This window comes from Oncorhynchus mykiss, chromosome 15 (genome assembly GCF_057628025.1).
Source record: "Oncorhynchus mykiss isolate SJ-2025 chromosome 15, ASM5762802v1, whole genome shotgun sequence".
Classification (NCBI taxonomy): domain Eukaryota; kingdom Metazoa; phylum Chordata; class Actinopteri; order Salmoniformes; family Salmonidae; genus Oncorhynchus; species Oncorhynchus mykiss.
In genome coordinates, this window is record NC_143036.1 from 77,505,045 (window position 1) to 77,526,218 (window position 21,174).

General features: G+C 47.3%; 1 protein-coding gene across 4 annotated transcripts in view; it reads right to left on the bottom strand.

Annotated features, from left to right (window-relative positions):
- The window catches only part of ptprr (protein tyrosine phosphatase receptor type R), a 102,370-nt gene extending 82,572 nt beyond the window's left edge, over nucleotides 1–19,798 (bottom strand). Inside the window, exons 1-3 of one of the 4 annotated variants that reach the window (XM_090201282.1) lie at nucleotides 19,403–19,798; nucleotides 16,049–16,271; nucleotides 15,168–15,372 (exon numbers count right to left, since the gene is read on the bottom strand). In XM_090201282.1, coding sequence (XP_090057408.1) covers nucleotides 15,168–15,372; nucleotides 16,049–16,271; nucleotides 19,403–19,466 — 492 coding nt within the window. In that variant the 5' untranslated portion in view covers nucleotides 19,467–19,798. The remainder of the gene's footprint in view (nucleotides 1–15,167; nucleotides 15,373–16,048; nucleotides 16,272–19,402) is intronic. The other 3 variants (XM_090201281.1, XM_090201284.1, XM_090201283.1) reach the window with 3 other exon arrangements.
- Nucleotides 19,799–21,174: the final 1,376 nt, after the last annotated feature.

Consider the following 21,174-nt stretch of genomic DNA (forward strand, 5'->3'; position numbering starts at 1 on the left):
AATGGACGATGAATTGAAATTGAATGGCTATGTTTATTGGGGTGACAGGGTAGCCTAGTGGTTAGAGCGTTGGACTAGTAACCAGAAGGTTGCATGTTCAAACCCCCGAGCTGACAAGGTACAAATCTGTCGATCTGCCCCTGAACAAGGCAGTAAACCCACTGTTCCTAGGCCGTCATTGAAAATAAGATTTTGTTCTTAACTTACTGTTACTGTACCCCACATCTCCCTCTCAGTCTGTTACTGTACCCCACATCTCCCTCTGTCTGTTACTGTACCCCACATCTCCCCCTGTCTGTTACTGTACCCCACATCTCCCTCTCAGTCTGTTACTGTACCCCAAATCTCCCTCTCAGTCTGTTACTGTACCCCACATCTCCCTCTGTCTGTTACTGTACCCCACATCTCCCTCTGTCTGTTACTGTACCCCACATCTCCCTCTGTCTGTTACTGTACCCCACATCTCCCTCTGTCTGTTACTGTACCCCACATCTCCCTCTGTCTGTTACTGTACCCCACATCTCCCTCTGTCTGTTACTGTACCCCACATCTCCCTCTCAGTCTGTTACTGTACCCCACATCTCCCTCTCAGTCTGTTACTGTACCCCACATCTCCCTCTCAGTCTGTTACTGTACCCCACATCTCCCTCAGTCTGTTACTGTACCCCACATCTCCCTCTCAGTCTGTTACTGTACCCCACATCTCCCTCTGTCTGTTACTGTACCCCACATCTCCCTCTCAGTCTGTTACTGTACCCCACATCTCCCTCTCAGTCTGTTACTGTACCTCACATCTCCCTCTCAGTCTATTACTGTACCCCACATCTCCCTCTTAGTCTGTTACTGTACCCCACATCTCCCTCTTAGTCTGTTACAATCAGTATAGGCAGGTCAGTCACCAGACAGACAGACAGAACCGTGCACTAGGTCTATCTATCAGTATAGGCAGGTCAGTCACCAGACAGACAGAACCCTGCACTAGGTCTATCTATCAGTATTGGCAGGTCAGTCACCAGACAGACAGAACCGTGCACTAGGTCTATCTATCAGTATAGGCAGGTCAGTGACCAGACAGACAGAACCGTGCACTAGGTCTATCTATCAGTATAGGCAGGTCAGTCACCAGACAGACAGAACCCTGCACTAGGTCTATCTATCAGTATTGGCAGGTCAGTCACCAGACAGACAGAACCGTGCACTAGGTCTATCCATCAGTATTGGCAGGTCAGTCACCAGACAGACAGAACCGTGCACTAGGCCTATCTATCAGTATAGGCAGGTCAGTCACCAGACAGACAGAACCGTGCACTAGGCCTATCTATCAGTATAGGCAGGTCAGTCACCAGACAGACAGAACCGTGCACTAGGTCTATCCATCAGTATTGGCAGGTCAGTCACCAGACAGACAGAACCGTGCACTAGGTCTATCCATCAGTATTGGCAGGTCAGTCACCAGACAGACAGAACCGTGCACTAGGCCTATCTATCAGTATAGGCAGGTCAGTCACCAGACAGACAGAACCGTGCACTAGGCCTATCTATTGGCAATCCAAAGCTTTATCTCGCAATTTCTTGGCTTTCTTGGAATGTTGTATCTGGCAATTTCTTGGCATCAGTAAAAGCAGGGCCTATTATCAATACTCCTCAGACAGGACCCAGACCTCTCTACAGACTGGTATACTTCCCATACAGGACCCAGACCTCTCTACAGACTGGTATACTTCCCATACAGGACCCAGACCTCTCTACAGACTGGGATACTCCTCAGACAGGACCCAGACCTCTCTACAGACTGGTATACTTCCCATACAGGACCCAGACCTCTCTACAGACTGGGATACTCCTCAGACAGGACCCAGACCTCTCTACAGACTGGTATACTTCCCATACAGGACCCAGACCTCTCTACAGACTGGTATACTTCCCATACAGGACCCAGACCTCTCTACAGACTGGGATACTCCTCAGACAGGACCCAGACCTCTCTACAGACTGGTATACTTCCCATACAGGACCCAGACCTCTCTACAGACTGGTATACTTCCCATACAGGACCCAGACCTCTCTACAGACTGGTATACTTCCCATACAGGACCCAGACCTCTCTACAGACTGGTATACTTCCCATACAGGACCCAGACCTCTCTACAGACTGGTATACTTCCCATACAGGACCCAGACCTCTCTACAGACTGGTATACTTCCCATACAGGACCCAGACCTCTCTACAGACTGGTATACTTCCCATACAGGACCCAGACCTCTCTACAGACTGGTATACTTCCCATACAGGACCCAGACCTCTCTACAGACTGGTATACTTCCCATACAGGACCCAGACCTCTCTACAGACTGGTATACTTCCCATACAGGACCCAGACCTCTCTACAGACTGGTATACTTCCCATACAGGACCCAGACCTCTCTACAGACTGGTATACTTCCCATACAGGACCCAGACCTCTCTACAGACTGGTATACTTCCCATACAGGACCCAGACCTCTCTACAGACTGGTATACTTCCCATACAGGACCCAGACCTCTCTACAGACTGGTATACTTCCCATACAGGACCCAGACCTCTCTACAGACTGGTATACTTCCCATACAGGACCCAGACCTCTCTACAGACTGGTATACTTCCCATACAGGACCCAGACCTCTCTACAGACTGGTATACTTCCCATACAGGACCCAGACCTCTCTACAGACTGGTATACTTCCCATACAGGACCCAGACCTCTCTACAGACTGGGATACTCCTCAGACAGGACCCAGACCTCTCTACAGACTGGTATACTTCCCATACAGGACCCAGACCTCTCTACAGACTGGTATACTTCCCATACAGGACCCAGACCTCTCTACAGACTGGTATACTTCCCATACAGGACCCAGACCTCTCTACAGACTGGGATACTCCTCAGACAGGACCCAGACCTCTCGGACTATGCTCCCATAGTCAGGGGGTCCTCTCCTCTCCTGTCAGGGTTAGTATGGTATAGTCAGGAGGTCCTCTCCTCTCCTGTCAGGGTTAGTATGGTATAGTCAGGAGGTCCTCTCCTCTCCTGTCAGGGTTAGTATGGTATAGTCAGGAGGTCCTCTCCTCCCCTGTCAGGGTTAGTATGGTATAGTCAGGAGGTCCTCTCCTCTCCTGTCAGGGTTAGTATGGTATAGTCAGGAGGTCCTCTCCTCTCCTGTCAGGGTTAGTATGGTATAGTCAGGAGGTCCTCTCCTCTCCTGTCAGGGTTAGTATGGTATAGTCAGGAGGTCCTCTCCTCTCCTGTCAGGGTTAGTATGGTATAGTCAGGAGGTCCTCTCCTCTCCTGTCAGGGTTAGTATGGTATAGTCAGGAGGTCCTCTCCTCTCCTGTCAGGGTTAGTATGGTATAGTCAGGAGGTCCTCTCCTCTCCTGTCAGGGTTAGTATGGTATAGTCAGGAGGTCCTCTCCTCTCCTGTCAGGGTTAGTATGGTATAGTCAGGAGGTCCTCTCCTCTCCTGTCAGGGTTAGTATGGTATAGTCAGGAGGTCCTCTCCTCTCCTGTCAGGGTTAGTATGGTATAGTCAGGAGGTCCTCTCCTCTCCTGTCAGGGTTAGTATGGTATAGTCAGGAGGTCCTCTCCTCCCCTGTCAGGGTTAGTATGGTATAGTCAGGAGGTCCTCTCCTCTCCTGTCAGGGTTAGTATGGTATAGTCAGGAGGTCCTCTCCTCTCCTGTCAGGGTTAGTATGGTATAGTCAGGAGGTCCTCTCCTCCCCTGTCAGGGTTAGTATGGTATAGTCAGGAGGTCCTCTCCTCTCCTGTCAGGGTTAGTATGGTATAGTCAGGAGGTCCTCTCCTCTCCTGTCAGGGTTAGTATGGTATAGTCAGGAGGTCCTCTCCTCTCCTGTCAGGGTTAGTATGGTATAGTCAGGAGGTCCTCTCCTCTCCTGTCAGGGTTAGTATGGTATAGTCAGGAGGTCCTCTCCTCTCCTGTCAGGGTTAGTATGGTATAGTCAGGAGGTCCTCTCCTCTCCTGTCAGGGTTAGTATGGTATAGTCAGGAGGTCCTCTCCTCTCCTGTCAGGGTTAGTATGCTATAGTCAGGAGGTCCTCTCCTCTCCTGTCAGGGTTAGTATGGTATAGTCAGAAGGTCCTTTCCTCCCCTGTCAGGGTTAGTATAGTCAGGATGTCCTCTCTTCTCCTCTCTGAGAGGTGGGCGGTAAAGATGATCTCACCCCAGTGGGCCCTGCAAGTCCTGGAAGGTGGGCAGAGCCTATCCACTATCAGCCAACCAATCAGGAGGATATGATGTCTCTGTACTTCCTAATTTCCTCTGTAATAAACAGGAGGCAGAGAGATCACAACCCCCTGGTCTGTTCTCTATGACAGACAGACAGACAGACAGACAGACAGACAGACAGACAGATACTCTGCTCCCATTGAGGTGCGTTGAGGCAGACAGACAGATGCTATGCTCCCATTGAGGTGCGTTGAGGCAGACAGACAGATACTATGCTCCCATTGAGGTGCGTTGAGGCAGACAGACAGACAGATACTATGCTCCCATTGAGGTGCGTTGAGACAGACAGACAGATACTATGCTCCCATTGAGGTGCGTTGAGACAGACAGACAGACAGATACTATGCTCCCATTGAGGTGCGTTGAGGCAGACAAACAGATACTATGCTCCCATTGAGGTGCGTTGAGACAGACAGACAGATACTATGCTCCCATTGAGGTGCGTTGAGGCAGACAGACAGATGCTATGCTCCCATTGAGGTGCGTTGAGACAGACAGACAGACAGACAGACAGACAGACAGACAGACAGACAGACAGACAGACAGACAGACGCTCCCATTGAGGTGCGTTGAGACAGACAGACAGACAGATGTTATGCTCCCATTGAGGTGCGTTGAGGCAGACAGACAGACAGACAGACAGACAGACAGACAGACAGACAGACAGACAGACAGACAGACAGATGCTATGCTCCCATTGAGGTGCGTTGAGGCAGACAGACAGACAGACAGACAGACAGACAGACAGACAGACAGATACTATGCTCCCATTTAGGTGCTTTGAGACAGACAGACAGATACTATCCTCCCATTGAGGTGTGTTTAGACAGACAGACAGTAGGACCTCTTTGCGTCGTAGAGGACCAGTTTCCCTATCAGCCTCTCCGTGTAGTTACCACGGAGATGATTATCCACTCCACCACATCATCATCATCATCGCTTATCACCGACCTGTGGCACATCACAGACATTACCTCCATTATACACACGCCTGCCTGCTCTTTTTCATTTCCTGTTAACCCATTCACCACCTATCTACTAGAGACAGGAGGAGGAGGAGGAGAAGCTGTCATGTATTGGATTTTACCATATCTTATAGTCTGTCTAGACCTGCTGTTGCTAAGTTACTGGAAAACAGCAACATGGCTTAACGGTGGAGCATTTTCTCCTTAGAAGGAAAGATAATATTTTGGCGACAGAGAGAGATGCAAGAGAGACAGACAGAGCGAGAGAGGGGGAGAGAGAGAGAAACAGGGGAGAGAGAGAGAGAGAGCGAGAGAGGGGGAGAGAGAGAGAAACAGGGGAGAGAGAGAGAGAGAGCGAGAGAGGGGGAGAGAGACAGAGAGAGAGGAGGAGAAAGAGAGACAGACAGAGGGAGAGGGGGAGAGAGACAGAGAGAGAGGACAGAGAGAGAGAGAGAGAGAGGAGAGACAAAGAGTGAGAGAGAGCGAGAGAGGGGGAGAGAGAGAGAGAAAGAGGAGAGACAAAGAGTGAGAGAGGGCGAGAGAGGGGGAGAGAGAGAGAGAGAGAAAGAGGAGAGACAAAGAGTGAGAGAGAGCGAGAGAGGGGGAGAGAGAGGGAGAGAGGAGAGACAAAGAGTGAGAGAGAGCGAGAGAGGGGGAGAGAGAGAGAGAGGAGAGACAAAGAGTGAGAGAAAGCGAGAGAGGGGGAGAGAGAGAGAGAGAAAGAGGAGAGACAAAGAGTGAGAGAGAGAAAAGAGAGAGAGAATCCCATTTTTAGATCAACATCTTTATAATACTCATTATCCATTCTAGAGAGATCCCCCTCGGGCCAAACACCAGGCCTTGGGTTGCTTTCACACAGATCTCGTTGGTACAAACACTAAACAGCATCCGAGCCTCTGCTAGCCAGCGCCATGTCACACACTTGGGGAGGTGGTAGGTAGCCAGTCGTAGCTGTTATGTGTGTTGAGATGGGCTACAGAGAAGAGCTGGTCACATACATCTTTCCTTGGGGAGGTGGTAGGTAGCCAGTCGTAGCTGTTATGTGTGTTGAGATGGGCTACAGAGAAGAGCTGGTCACAGAGTCTCTGACCTTTGGGGCGGAGCAGCTAACATGATGTCAGTAGAGAGATACTGTCCGCTGGTCTGCTATGGTTTCATACAGAAGGCAAAGACAGGAGATCTATGTAGGAGACTGTCCTGCTTTAATGGGGATATGTCCCCCCCCCCCCCCCCCCCCAGACACAGAGTGGCCCTGTCTCCTCACTCTGTCTCACAGCTCTACTCCTCTGTCTCACAGCTCTACTCCTCTGTCTCACAGCTCTACTCCTTTGTCTCACAGCTCTACTCCTCTGTCTCACAGCTCTACTCCTCTGTCTCACAGCTCTACTCCTCTGTCTCACAACTCTACTCCTCTGTCTCACAGCTCTACTCCTCTGTCTCACAGCTCTACTCCTTTGTCTCACAGCTCTACTCCTCTGTCTCACAGCTCTACTCCTTTGTCTCACAGCTCTACTCCTTTGTCTCACAGCTCTACTCCTTTGTCTCACAGCTCTACTCCTCTGTCTCACAGCTCTACTCCTTTGTCTCACAGCTCTACTCCTCTGTCTCACAGCTCTACTCCTCTGTCTCACAGCTCTACTCCTCTGTCTCACAACTCTACTCCTTTGTCTCACAGCTCTACTCCTTTGTCTCACAGCTCTACTCCTTTGTCTCACAGCTCTACTCCTTTGTCTCACAGCTCTACTCCTCTGTCTCACAGCTCTACTCCTCTGTCTCACAACTCTACTCCTCTGTCTCACAGTTCTACTCCTCTGTCTCACAGCTCTTCTCCTCTGTTTCTGTCTGTCTCTCTCTCCTCACTCTGTCTCACAGCTCTCTCTCTCTCTCTGTCTCTCTCTCCTCTCTCCTCACTCTGTCTCACAGCTTTCTCTCTCTTTCTACTCTCTGTCTCACAGCTCTTCTCTGTCTCTCTCTCTACTCTGTCTTACAGCTCTTCTCCTCTGTCTCTCTCTCCTCTCTCCTCACTCTGTCTCACAGCTCTCTCTCTCTTTCTACTCTCTGTCTCACAGCTCTTCTCTGTCTCTACTCTGTCTCACAGCTCTTCTCCTCTGTCTCTCTCTCCTCTCTCCTCACTCTGTCTCACAGCTCTCTCTCTCTCTCTCTCTCTGTCTCTATCAAGGTTGTGAAGAGGCAACACTTTGTTTACACACCGGGGGTAATTTGTATCTCAGTAATGCTCCTCTATTTGTCATGCATGGTGGTATAACTATGTGTTCAGCGTCTATTGTTATAAATGATTAGTTTTACTCCGTCCTTACAAAGCATTGTGGGCTGGACGAGGTAAACTAATTGGACTGAATGTTACAGTAAGCAAACAGCACTGTTGTTCATTAGTGGTCTACGTTACTCCATAGACTCAGCCAGCCAGTGTGTGTGTTTTTTAAATTTTATTTTACCTTTACTTAACTAGGCAAGTCAGTTAAGAACAAATTCTTATTTTCAATAACGGCCTGGGAACAGTGGGTTAACTGCCTGTTCAGGGGCAGAACGACAGATTTGTACCTTGTCAGCTCGGGGGTTTGAACTTGCAACCTTCCGGTTACTAGTCCAACGCTCTAACCACTAAGCTACCCTGCCGCCCCGTGTGCTCCCAGTGGAGCTTCTACAGTGTCAATACATCAATATTGTCTCATAGTCAGTTCATTGTTTTAATGTTTCATCCCTGTACTGTCTGTCTCATCCCTGTACTGTCTGTCTCATCCCTGTACTGTCTGTCTCATCCCTTTACAGTCTGTCTCATCTCTGTACTGTCTGTCTCATCCCTGTACTGTCTGTCTCATCCCTGTACTGTCTGTCTCATCTCTGTACTGTCTGTCTCATCTCTGTACTGTCTGTCTCATCCCTGTACAGTCTGTCTCATCCATGTACAGTCTGTCTCATCCCTTTACAGTCTGTCTCATCCCTGTACAGTCTGTCTCATCCCTGTACTGTCTGTCTCATCCCTGTACTGTCTGTCTCATCCCTTTACAGTCTGTCTCATCTCTGTACTGTCTGTCTCATCCCTGTACTGTCTGTCTCATCCCTGTACTGTCTGTCTCATCCCTGTACTCTCTGTCTCATCCCTGTACAGTCTGTCTCATCTCTGTACTGTCTGTCTCATCCCTGTACTGTCTGTCTCATCCCTGTACAGTCTGTCTCATCCCTGTACAGTCTGTCTCATCCATGTACAGTCTGTCTCATCCATGTACAGTCTGTCTCATCAGTGTAGTGATGTGTATTTAATAGTCCATAGGAGTCCCCCCAATCTCTCTCTCTCTGGTCTTCCTCCCCTCTCTCTATATATCTCTCTCACTCTGCCTATCTGTTTGTTTCTCTCTCTCGTTCTCTCTCTCCCTCTCTCCTTTCTCTTGAGATCAGTTGTTAAATCAGAGGATTCTGGTCGGTCTACAGACAGAGTGCTGAAGGGACCACTGAGCCAGTAAAGTGATTGATTTTAAGGTTGCATCCTGAATGGCACCCTATTCCTTACATAGGGCACTCATTTTGAACAGGGCCCATATGGCTATGTAGTGCACTATAGAGGGAATATTGTGCCATTTAGGAGTCAGACTTGAATTCTCCAGTGGAGAAGTAGGGTTCTGTGTCGTCCATAAACCTTTCAGCAGGCTAGACAGGGGAATATGGCTAACCGGGAGACTACGGCTAGACGGGGGACTACGGCTACCAAGGGGTCTATGGCTACCAAGGGGACTACGGCTACCAAGGGGACTACGGCTACCAAGGGGACTACGGCTACCACGGGGTCTACGGCTACCAAGGGGTCTACGGCTACCAAGGGGTCTACGGCTACCAAGGGGACTACGGCTACCAAGGGGACTACGGCTACCAAGGGGACTACGGCTACCAAGGGGACTACGGCTAGACAGGGGATTACGGCTACCAAGGGGTCTACGGCTACCAAGGGGTCTACGGCTACCAAGGGGACTACGGCTAGACAGGGGACTACGGCTACCAAGGGGTCTACGGCTACCACGGGGTCTACGGCTACCAAGGGGTCTACGGCTACCAAGGGGACTACGGCTACCAAGGGGTCTACGGCTACCAAGGGGTCTACGGCTACCAAGGGGACTACGGCTACCAAGGGGTCTACGGCTACCAAGGGGACTACGGCTACCAAGGAGACTACGGCTACCAAGGGGACTACGGCTACCAAGGGGACTACGGCTACCAAGGGGTCTACGGCTAGACAGGGGACTACGGCTACCAAGGGGTCTACGGCTACCAAGGGGACTACGGCTACCAAGGGGACTACGGCTACCAAGGGGACTACGGCTAGACAGGGGACTACGGCTAGACAGGGGTCTACGGCTAGACAGGGGACTACGGCTAGACGGGGGACTACGGCTAGACGGGGGACTACGGCTAGACGGGGGACTACAGGGGACTACGGCTAGACAGGGGACGGACGGACGGACGGACAGACGGACGGACGGACGGATGGACAGACGGACAGACGGACAGACGGACGGACGGACGGACGGACGGACAGATGGACGGACAGACTCTGTGTGTGTGTGTGTGTGTGTGTGTGTGTGTGTGTGTGTCTGGTGGGGTTCAGCTGGCGCTGTAAGAGAATCTCAATGTGAGAGTGAAGGTCAAAGCAACTTATCTCATCGTTAATGTTACGTAACGACCCATTGTTGAGGTAGATGGATCAACACCACACTAACCATGATATTCAGACATACACAATCTATAGGAGAGAACACATACACTAACCATGATATTCAGACATATACAATCTATAGGAGAGAACACATACAGACTCTATAGGAGAGAACACATACACAATCTATAGGAGAGAACACATACACAATCTATAGGAGAGAACACATACAGAATCTATAGGAGAGAACACATACAGACTCTATAGGAGAGAACACATACACAATCTATAGGAGAGAAAACATACACAATCTATAGGAGAGAACACATATAGAATCTATAGGAGAGAACACATACACAATCTATAGGAGATAACACATACACAATCTATAGGAGAGAACACACACACAATCTATAGGAGAGAACACATACACAATCTATAGGAGAGAACACATATACAATCTATAGGAGAGAACACATACACAATCTATAGGAGAGAACACATACACAATCTATAGGAGAGAACACATATAGAATCTATAGGAGAGGACATATACACAATCTATAAGAGAGAACACAGAATCTACAATCTATAGGAGAAAACACATATAGAATCTATAGGAGAGAATACATATAGAATCTATAGGAGAGAATACATATAGAATCTATAGGAGAGAACACATACAGAATCTATAGGAGAGAACGCATACACAATCTATAGGAGAGAACACATATAGAATCTATAGGAGAGAACACATACACACAGACACACCTGGTACACATGCACACACACACACAACAGCCAACTCTCCCAGTACAGTACAATGTCTCTGTTTATTGCTTAGGGCTGTTGTCTTGGTCCGTTACTCTCCCAGTACAGTACAATGTCTCTGCTTATTGCTTAGGGCTGTTCTCTTGGTCCGTTACTCTCCCAGTACAGTACAATGTCTCTGCTTATTGCTTAGGGCTGTTCTCTTGGTCCGTTACTCTCCCAGTACAGTACAATGTCTCTGCTTATTGCTTAGGGCTGTTGTCTTGGTCCGTTACTCTCCCAGTACAGTACAATGTCTCTGTTTATTGCTTAGGGCTGTTGTCTTGGTCCGTTACTCTCCCAGTACAGTACAATGTCTCTGCTTATTGCTTAGGGCTGTTCTCTTGGTCCGTTACTCTCCCAGTACAGTACAATGTCTCTGCTTATTGCTTAGGGCTGTTCTCTTGGTCCGTTACTCTCCCAGTACAGTACAATGTCTCTGCTTATTGCTTAGGGCTGTTGTCTTGGTCCGTTACTCTCCCAGTACAGTACAATGTCTCTGTTTATTGCTTAGGGCTGTTGTCTTGGTCCGTTACTCTCCCAGTACAGTACAATGTCTCTGCTTATTGCTTAGGGCTGTTGTCTTGGTCTGTTACTCTCCCAGTACAGTACAATGTCTCTGTTTATTGCTTAGGGCTGTTGTTTTGGTCCGTTACTCTCCCAGTACAGTACAATGTCTCTGCTTATTGCTTAGGGCTGTTGTTTTGGTCCGTTACTCTCCCAGTACAGTACAATGTCTCTGTTTATTGCTTAGGGCTGTTGTCTTGGTCCGTTACTCTCCCAGTACAGCACAATGTCTCTGCTTATTGCTTAGGGCTGTTTTCTTGGTCCGTTACTCTCCCAGTACAGTACAATGTCTCTGCTTATTGCTTAGGGCTGTTCTCTTGGTCCGTTACTCTCCCAGTACAGTACAATGTCTCTGCTTATTGCTTAGGGCTGTTGTCTTGGTCCGTTACTCTCCCAGTACAGTACAATGTCTCTGTTTATTGCTTAGGGCTGTTGTCTTGGTCCGTTACTCTCCCAGTACAGTACAATGTCTCTGCTTATTGCTTAGGGCTGTTGTCTTGGTCTGTTACTCTCCCAGTACAGTACAATGTCTCTGTTTATTGCTTAGGGCTGTTGTTTTGGTCCGTTACTCTCCCAGTACAGTACAATGTCTCTGCTTATTGCTTAGGGCTGTTGTTTTGGTCCGTTACTCTCCCAGTACAGTACAATGTCTCTGTTTATTGCTTAGGGCTGTTGTCTTGGTCCGTTACTCTCCCAGTACAGCACAATGTCTCTGCTTATTGCTTAGGGCTGTTTTCTTGGTCCGTTACTCTCCCAGTACAGTACAATGTCTCTGCTTATTGCTTAGGGCTGTTCTCTTGGTCCGTTACTCTCCCAGTACAGTACAATGTCTCTGCTTATTGCTTAGGGCTGTTCTCTTGGTCCGTTACTCTCCCAGTACAGTACAATGTCTCTGCTTATTGCTTAGGGCTGTTGTCTTGGTCCGTTACTCTCCCAGTACAGTACAATGTCTCTGCTTATTGCTTAGGGCTGTTGTCTTGGTCCGGATGTTCTTCTCTATTTTTACAGATAACTTTCCACTGGTTTTACACCAAGCTAGAATGACTATGTACACGGATGACTCCCCACTCTACATGTCAGCACCTCAAAGCCAGTGAGCTCACTGACCTTCTACCAACAGGAGTCACAGTCAGTATGGGAATGGCTGACTGATAGTATGGCTGACTAAACTAAACACATCTAAAACTAAACTAAAAGCATTTGTATTTGGTTCAAAACATTTTCTAAAGACATAAACCTCAACTGGAGTTTGTGTATAAAGGGTGTGGCCATTGAGAAAGTTGAGGAAGTTTAACTCCTAGGTATAACACACTGGATGGTCAATTATTACGGTCGAGTCATATTGACTAAGTTGTTGTGAGAATGGGGAGGGGTATGTCTTTCATAAAATATGTGTTTTCAGGCTCTGGTCTTGACCCATCTTGATTACTGTCCGGTAATAGGGTCAGGTGTAGAAAAGACAGACCTAATAAACCTGCAGCTGGTTCAAAACAGAGAAGCCTTGCCCTTAACTACACATACAGAACTAACATCAACAAAATGCAGGCCAGTCTGGTTGAGGTTTTGACAAGAGATTAACTGCTTCTCTTCTAGTTTTAATGAGAAATATTACCGTGATGAACGTTCCAGATTGTCTACGTAATCAAATAACATTCAGCTCAGACACCCACAAGGCATTTCACTAGGGGTCTCTTCACAGTCCCCAAGTTCAAAACGAATTCAATGCAACACACAGTATTCTACAGAGACATGATCACATGGAACTCCCTTTCACCTCAAATGACTCAAGAAAACAGCAAGATTCCCTTAAAAAATTTATGAAACAACATCTCGTGGAAAGACAGAGACTGTGGGGACACACAGACACACACAGACACACTCTAACACACAGACACACACACACACACTAACACACAGACACACTCTAACACACACACACACACACTAACACACAGACACACGCACACTCCTTCTGAAGGCCTGCCTGTTATAATAGCAGATGGTCTTTCTCATCCATCACAGAGAGGGGGACATCGGCGCCATCTGGCCCCAGCCAGGCCTCGCCCACCTTCAGGACCAATGGCTTCAACCTGGGCCTCTTCCCACATCCTCCAACCTCACTCTGAACAGTCAACACCCATGTCTCAGCAAGAGCTCCTGACGTGTTAAATGATCAATTAAATGATCAATCAATCAATCATCATTATCTACAATCAAGGACTCTGAATCCACAGTGTTACGATAGTAAATCACCTCTCAAAGTGAAAATCCATAGGATGGCAATCCTCCAACCTGGTCTGCTATACATTCAGAGCTGCTTCTGGATGGAATCCTATGTTCTGAGGTTTCAGACGGACACCCAGAGTGTCGGGCTCACAGTAGTTCATATATTCATGATTGTATTTCCTGCTGTTTCAGACGGACACCCAGAGTGTCGGGCTCACAGTAGTTCATATATTCATGATTGTATTTCCTGCTGTTTCAGACCGACACCCAGAGTGTCGGGCTCACAGTAGTTCATATATTCATGATTGTTTATACCAAAGTCTCGTGATTCCACCGGCTCAAGATACCAAAGTGAAAATCCATAAAATCGCAGTCACCCAACCACCAATCATTATCTGGGTCATTCCACGAAATGAGTGTCTTTTTGATGTTTTAAGAAGAGATTCTGCCCCAATACAGAGTTGTGTCTTGTGGGGTATGTATGGGTGTCTGTGGTTTCTCCATGTGGTTTAAAGACCACATGGCGAATTTAATGAAGCAATATATTTTTTTTTTTGAGAAATAAAGACTTGCTAAAGTGCTAAACTTTACCCTGTTACGGTCAACCCTGTTACGGTCAACCCTGTTACTGTCAACCCTGTTACTGTCAACCCTGTTACTGTCAACCCTGTTACTGTCAACCCTGTTACAGTCAACCCTGTTACTGTCAACCCTGTTACAGTCAACCCTGTTACAGTCAACCCTGTTACTGTCAACCCTGTTACTGTCAACCCTGTTACTGTCAACCCTGTTACGGTCAACCCTGTAACTGTCAACCCTGTTACTGTCAACCCTGTTACTGTCAACCCTGTTACAGTCAACCCTGTTACTGTCAACCCTGTTACAGTCAACCCTGTTACTGTCAACCCTGTTACAGTCAACCCTGTTACAGTCAACCCTGTTACTGTCAACCCTGTTACTGTCAACCCTGTTACTGTCAACCCTGTTACGGTCAACCCTGTAACTGTCAACCCTGTTACTGTCAACCCTGTTACTGTCAACCCTGTTACAGTCAACCCTGTTACTGTCAACCCTGTTACAGTCAACCCTGTTACTGTCAACCCTGTTACTGTCAACCCTGTTACTGTCAACCCTGTTACAGTCAACCCTGTTACTGTCAACCCTGTTACTGTCAACCCTGTTACTGTCAACCCTGTCACGGTCAACCCTGTCACAGTCAACCCTGTTACGGTCAACCCTGTTACTGTCAACCCTGTTACGGTCAACCCTGTTACGGTCAACCCTGTTACGGTCAACCCTGTTACAGTCAACCCTGTTACTGTCAACCCTGTTACGGTCAACCCTGTTACAGTCAACCCTGTTACTGTCAACCCTGTTACAGTCAACCCTGTTACTGTCAACCCTGTTACGGTCAACCCTGTTACAGTCAACCCTGTTACTGTCAACCCTGTTACTCTACTTGACACTTTTTTATTTAACAGTTTGAAATGGGAAAACGTGATTTTATTAAGTTGAACATCTCTCTATGACAGAATGTTGAAATTAGTTGAAATCAAATGTGTTTTTACCAAGGTACACATCTCAAAGGGACTGGTGGAGCGACCTATCAATACATCCAGAGTGTAGATGGGAAATATCTACACTCTACTCACCACGGTGACCATACAGCGCGCCGAGACCGGAGCGTTCTCCACCCGTACCTCCTGCTCCGGCTGTGCCAACAGGCTGACGGCTCCATGGCCACGGGGCGCCTGGCGGGACTGGGACTCCAGCAGGGCAGCGGGCATCAGCTTGGCCAGCCTGGCATGGGTCTGGGAGGACTGGGTGAGGAGGCTGTCCACCCTGGCCATGTCCCTGCTGAAACATTCTGTATGATCAGGGTGCACTATGGAGACATCTCATTAGTTCCATTTCATGTGTACTACGGCAGGTATAACCTGAATCGCAGTATTACATACAGTAACATGAGACACAAGACAACAAAGGGAGTTGGTTGTAAAAATACTATTAAACTAAGGTTCAATTGTGTTGAATAATTCTTTATTGTGTCCCTTTCTGTGAATGTCTCTTGCATTCTATATCATCGACTGCATCCTTATGTAATACATGTATCACTAGCCACTTTAAACTATGCCACTTTGTTTACATACTCATCTCATATGTATATACTGTACTCGATACCATCTACTGTATCTTGCCTATGCTGCTCTGTACCATCACTCATTCATATATCCTTATGTACATATTCTTTATCCCCTTACACTGTGTATAAGACAGTAGTTTTGGAATTGTTAGTTAGATTACTTGTTGGTTATTACTGCATTGTCGGAACTAGAGGCACAAGCATTTCGCTACACTCGCATTAACATCTGCTAACCATGTGTATGTGACAAATAAAATTTGATTTGATTTTTGATTTGATTTGATCTCAAACTCAACATCCTCACTACATCCGCGTTTCATTTTGTTTTTTAAATGGGTTTCAGTTTTTGTTATGTGATGGACTGTGTCGGTTTCAAGCATCTCTCTTTACCTGAAGCTGTCCAGTCTGGCCTGGTGCTGGGCACTGAGGGTGTTAACCAAAGCATGAAGACTGTCTCTGTCCCCACCACGCTGCCACCCGGGTGTCTCCAGACCCAGGGTCCTCTCCTGGCCGTCTTGGTCCACGTGACGGTACACCAGGACCGGGCTGTCCGACCACCTCCTCCCCTCACCGGTCCTGGTCGTGTAGCGGTCATGGTCACCAGAAAAAACATCTACAAAGAGAGAGGGAATGGGTTGATGCTAGCTGCAGGTCTACCACTATGGTTGATGCTATGCTAGCTGCAGGTCTACCACTATGGTTGATGCTATGCTAGCTGCAGGTCTACCACTATGGTTGATGCTATGCCAGCTGCAGGTCTACCACTACTGTTGATGCTATGCTAGCTGCAGGTCTACCACTACTGTTGATGCTATGCTAGCTGCAGGTCTACCACTATGGTTGATGCTATGCCAGCTGCAGGTCTACCACTATGGTTGATGCTATGCCAGCTGCAGGTCTACCACTATGGTTGATGCTATGCTAGCTGCAGGTCTACCACTATGGTTGATGCTATGCTAGCTGCAGGTCTACCACTATGGTTGATGCTATGCTAGCTGCAGGTCTACCACTATGGTTGATGCTATGCCAGCTGCAGGTCTACCACTATGGTTGATGCTATGCCAGCTGCAGGTCTACCACTACTGTTGATGCTATGCTAGCTGCAGGTCTACCACTATGGTTGATGCTATGCCAGCTGCAGGTCTACCACTATGGTTGATGCTATGCTAGCTGCAGGTCTACCACTATGGTTGATGCTATGCTAGCTGCAGGTCTACCACTATGGTTGATGCTATGCTAGCTGCAGGTCTACCACTATGGTTGATGCTATGCTAGCTGCAGGTCTACCAATATGGTTGATGCTATGCTAGCTGCAGTTTTACCAGTATGGTTTCTTTGGACTCAAAATGCTAATCAAGATTTATTGATATCAAGTTTCATTTTGAACTCTCAGTATAACCAGATATAAAAAAATCCCTCACAGACAAGAAAGAGAAAGAGGAAGAACGAGAGCATCACACAGTTCATAGGAAAGCAAGGAAGAGACAGAATGGATAAGAGAAGAAGGAGAGAGAGAGGGATGTTCTATATAGTCTGATATTATAGAGAAGAAGGAGAGAGAGAGAGAGAGGGATGTTCTATATAGTCTGGTATTATAGAGAAGAAGGAGAGAGAGAGAGAGAGAGGGATGTTCTATATAGTCTGGTATTATAGAGAAGAATGAGAGAGAGAGGGATGTTCTATATAGTCTGGTATTATAGAGAAGAAGGAGAGAGAGAGAGAGGGATGTTCTCTATAGTCTGATATTATAGAGAAGAAGGAGAGAGAGAGAGATGTTCTACATAGTCTGGTAATATAGAGAAGGAGAGAGAGGGATGTTCTATATAGTCTGATATGACAGAGAAGAAGGAGAGAGAGAGATGTTCTATATAGTCTGATATGACAGAGAAGAAGGAGCGAGAGAGGGATGGATAGTGTTCATAGTCTTTGGTATTAGTTTAATTAAGCTGATCAGTCATCCGCTCATGCCCCGAGCCATGAAACCTGCCTCTTTTCCTCTTTCTCCCTCTCCCTGCTCTCTCTTTCACTTTCTCTCTCTGGCTCTCTCTCTCTCTCTGTGCTCTCTCTCTCTCCCTCTCCCTGCTCTCTGTGCCCTCTCTCTCCCTGCTCCCTCTCTCTTTCTCTCTGTGCTCTCTCTGTGCTCTCTCTCCCTCTCCCTGCTCTCTGTGCTCTCTGTGCTCTCTCTCCCTCTCCCTGCTCTCTGTGCTCTCTCTCTCCCTGCTCCCTATCTCTTTCTCTCTGTGCTCTCTCTTTCTGTGCTCTCTCTGTGCTCTCTCTCTCCCTGCTCTCTGTGCTTGCTCACTGTTTCTCTCTCTCTTTTTCTCGAGTGAATGTCATGTTGTTATTCATTTTCCAGATTGAGAGGCGGAGACAGCAGGCAGAGAGAGAGAGAGAGAGAGAGAAAGGGAGGGTGAGAGAGCGAGAGAGATATGGGGAGAGAAAGATCACATTTCCTCATGTGCCAGGCACGCGTGTCAGCACAGCAAGGTGGTATGGAAGGGAAGTGGGAAGAAGAAATGTCATCCCTCCTAGTAATACATCACACTATATCTGATGCCAGTGAAGAGAATGAAAGCTCTGATTTTAGGGATCATTTCGGCTTCTTCTGAGAGTATAGAACAGAATAAGCATTCTAGAACTCAGGGGGCGTAGGCTGCCAATCACATGGGTTTTTCCCATTGACCTTCACTGAGTGACAAGCATAGAGTTAGGAATTAGAATGCTAGTGGAATTTAAAAAGATCTCTATGGTAACAGCCAGATGATCTTCTGCCCTTACTCTAGACATCTAGTTTACAGACTACGTTGGTTTTACAGTATCTCTCTGAGTCACAATGACAGGTTTATCAACGGTCTTCTGGTAGAGACTAAGAGCAAAATAAATACATGTAGTCTATCTACATGTCTCTCGCTCTCCCCCCTCTCTCCCTCTCCTCCTCTCTTGCTTACTCTCTCCCCCCCTCTCTCTTTCTCCCTCTTAACCTATAATAAACTGTGTATCAGTATGATACAGTAATGCCAGCTGTAAAATCGATGTAGAATATCACAATAGTAAACTCGGTAGATTATTTGATTGTACATTCTCTGTAAAACAACGCGTATAATACGTGGCATTGTCTTTAGACTAACACCGTTCACAATACAGGCTAAATCCTTCATCCAGGTAATTACTGCTGCGCGACCCTTCCTCTTTCACAAACACAGTTGAGACATTTTCTCCCTAACGACAGTAGTGTTGTTTTCGGCCGGTTGCTAGCCATGGTCCTGAAAACACGCTTCCTTATTGGATTAGAGGTGGGATTCTATTCGATCGGCTTTCAGCCTCGAGCTTTATGCATATTTGCAGACGGACCACACAAACGGAACAACTTCGATTCTGTCTTTGTTGCATGAACAATTCAGATGAAACATAAGATGGTTATGCTTCTAATGCACCGTTACATATTGACGGTAGCCCTATTCCTCATCATTGGCATAAATCATGCATGCAGCAACAACATGCACGCAGCAACAGCATGCACGCAGCACCTGACAAAACAAATACCATTACAACCCCGTATAAACTACATACAGATGTGCCTGCTATGCGTGATGCTGAAAGCATAGGTTATGGAGTTGCATTGAATGGTATAGGTGTTTCTGTGCACCAACTGGACAATAGGCTACAACACCAGTCAGTGATGACATTCATTGAATCTATTTGAATGCTTGCTGAGTTATTGGTGTCCCAATCTGCGCCACTTACCTGCGTTCCCCATCTGTAGTAAAAAGGAGAAAACCATTAAAAAAACGCATCTTCTTTGCTGCATCTTTCCCGTCCAGGTGCCGCGGACAGCTCACATTCAAAGGCGATTTCGGGAGGAACAAGAAGCGGTCCTTTTTGTCTGTCTGTTTCGGCTGCTGGTGAGGTTAATATCAGGGTTCAATGTCGAGAATTACAACGATCCAACCCTGCTATAACTTGCATTCAATTGCGTTTATGTTATACTGTGTGCAAGTTACCAAGTTCAGTCTTTATCATAGCCTCCCGCCCAACGCGTCCCAGAGGAGACAGAGTCGCATCTGGGCTCGAGGCTGCGGTTACTCGGAGCGGGTTCGCCTTGTGGAACTAGTTGTCTGCATCGACGCGAAGCAAGATTCCACGCTGCGCTACAGTGGGCGTGGCAGACTTTGCATTCTTGGCCTTTCATTCGCTAAGGTTGATCAAAATGGAAATGAGCAAGATTGTAAAAATGTGAAATTCGAACAGTAAACTATACACCCCATCAACCCCCTCTAAATGCAATGTAAAGATTAGCCAGCACAGTCATATTCTCTCCTCTCTGAAAATTCATGGAAAAGACACACACACCCTCTCATATCATTACCAAGCCCAGCTCCCTGTAGAGGAGAGGCTGTGCAACAATGACAAAATGTCAAAAAATATCAAACAATTAGAGAGTGTCGTTTCCCCAAATGTAAAAGCTTTATTAAAGTTTTTGAAGACCTCTCTGATGAGAATAAGCTACCCTTGCTGTTGGGGGAGGAGGCAGAGAGCTGTGGGTTGGCAGCACACTACATTGCTGCCTGCCATAAGATGAGGGGCAGTGTCTGACAGACCAACCAACCTGCACATGTCCTCTATACCATTGTTATTGTTCAATGTAGGGTTGTTTTGACCCTTGATTATTGTTGTAACTGTTGTCAATAATGATTATTATAAATGTAATTATGTTAATATTGTAACTCTCCAAAGTAAGCTTTGGCAATATGTACATTGATACGTCATGCCAATAAAGCAAATTGAATTGAGAGAGAGAGAGAGAGAGAGAGAGAGAGAGAGAGAGAGAGAGAGAGAGAGAGAGAGAGAGAGAGAGAACGAACAAGCAGAGCTGACACTGTGATGTATTGAGTAGTTGGAGATAGTGGTGACTCTGGCAGGCAAGCCCAGACCACAGAAACTACAGCCCAAACTACAGAAACCCAGTCATTCCCTATGGGGTTCCTTTCCCATTTTAGAGCATTTTGAACTACAGTATAATCATTCTGCCTGCAGAGAACTCTCAAATACAGCAGTAGCTTAGTGCCAAGTCAAACAGAAGGTAATACATCAATTCTAATGACTTAGTAAAATACCAGTGGAGCTCAGTGCTGCAAACCTTCCTGTCCAGTGGAGCTCAGTGCTGCAAACCTTCCTGTCCAGTGGAGCTCAGTGCTGCAAACCTTCCTGTCCAGTGGAGCTCAGTGCTGCAAACCTTCCTGTCCAGTGGAGCTCAGTGCTGCAAACCTTCCTGTCCAGTGGAGCTCAGTGCTGCAAACCTTCCTGTCCAGTGGAGCTCAGTGCTGCAAACCTTCCTGACCAGTGGAGCTCAGTGCTGCAAACCTTCCTGTTCAGTGGAGCTCAGTGCTGCAAACCTTCCTGTCCAGTGGAGCTCAGTGCTGCAAACCTTCCTGACCAGTGGAGCTCAGTGCTGCAAACCTTCCTGTCCAGTGGAGCTCAGTGTAGGTGTTGCATACCTTCCTGTCCAGTGGAGCTCA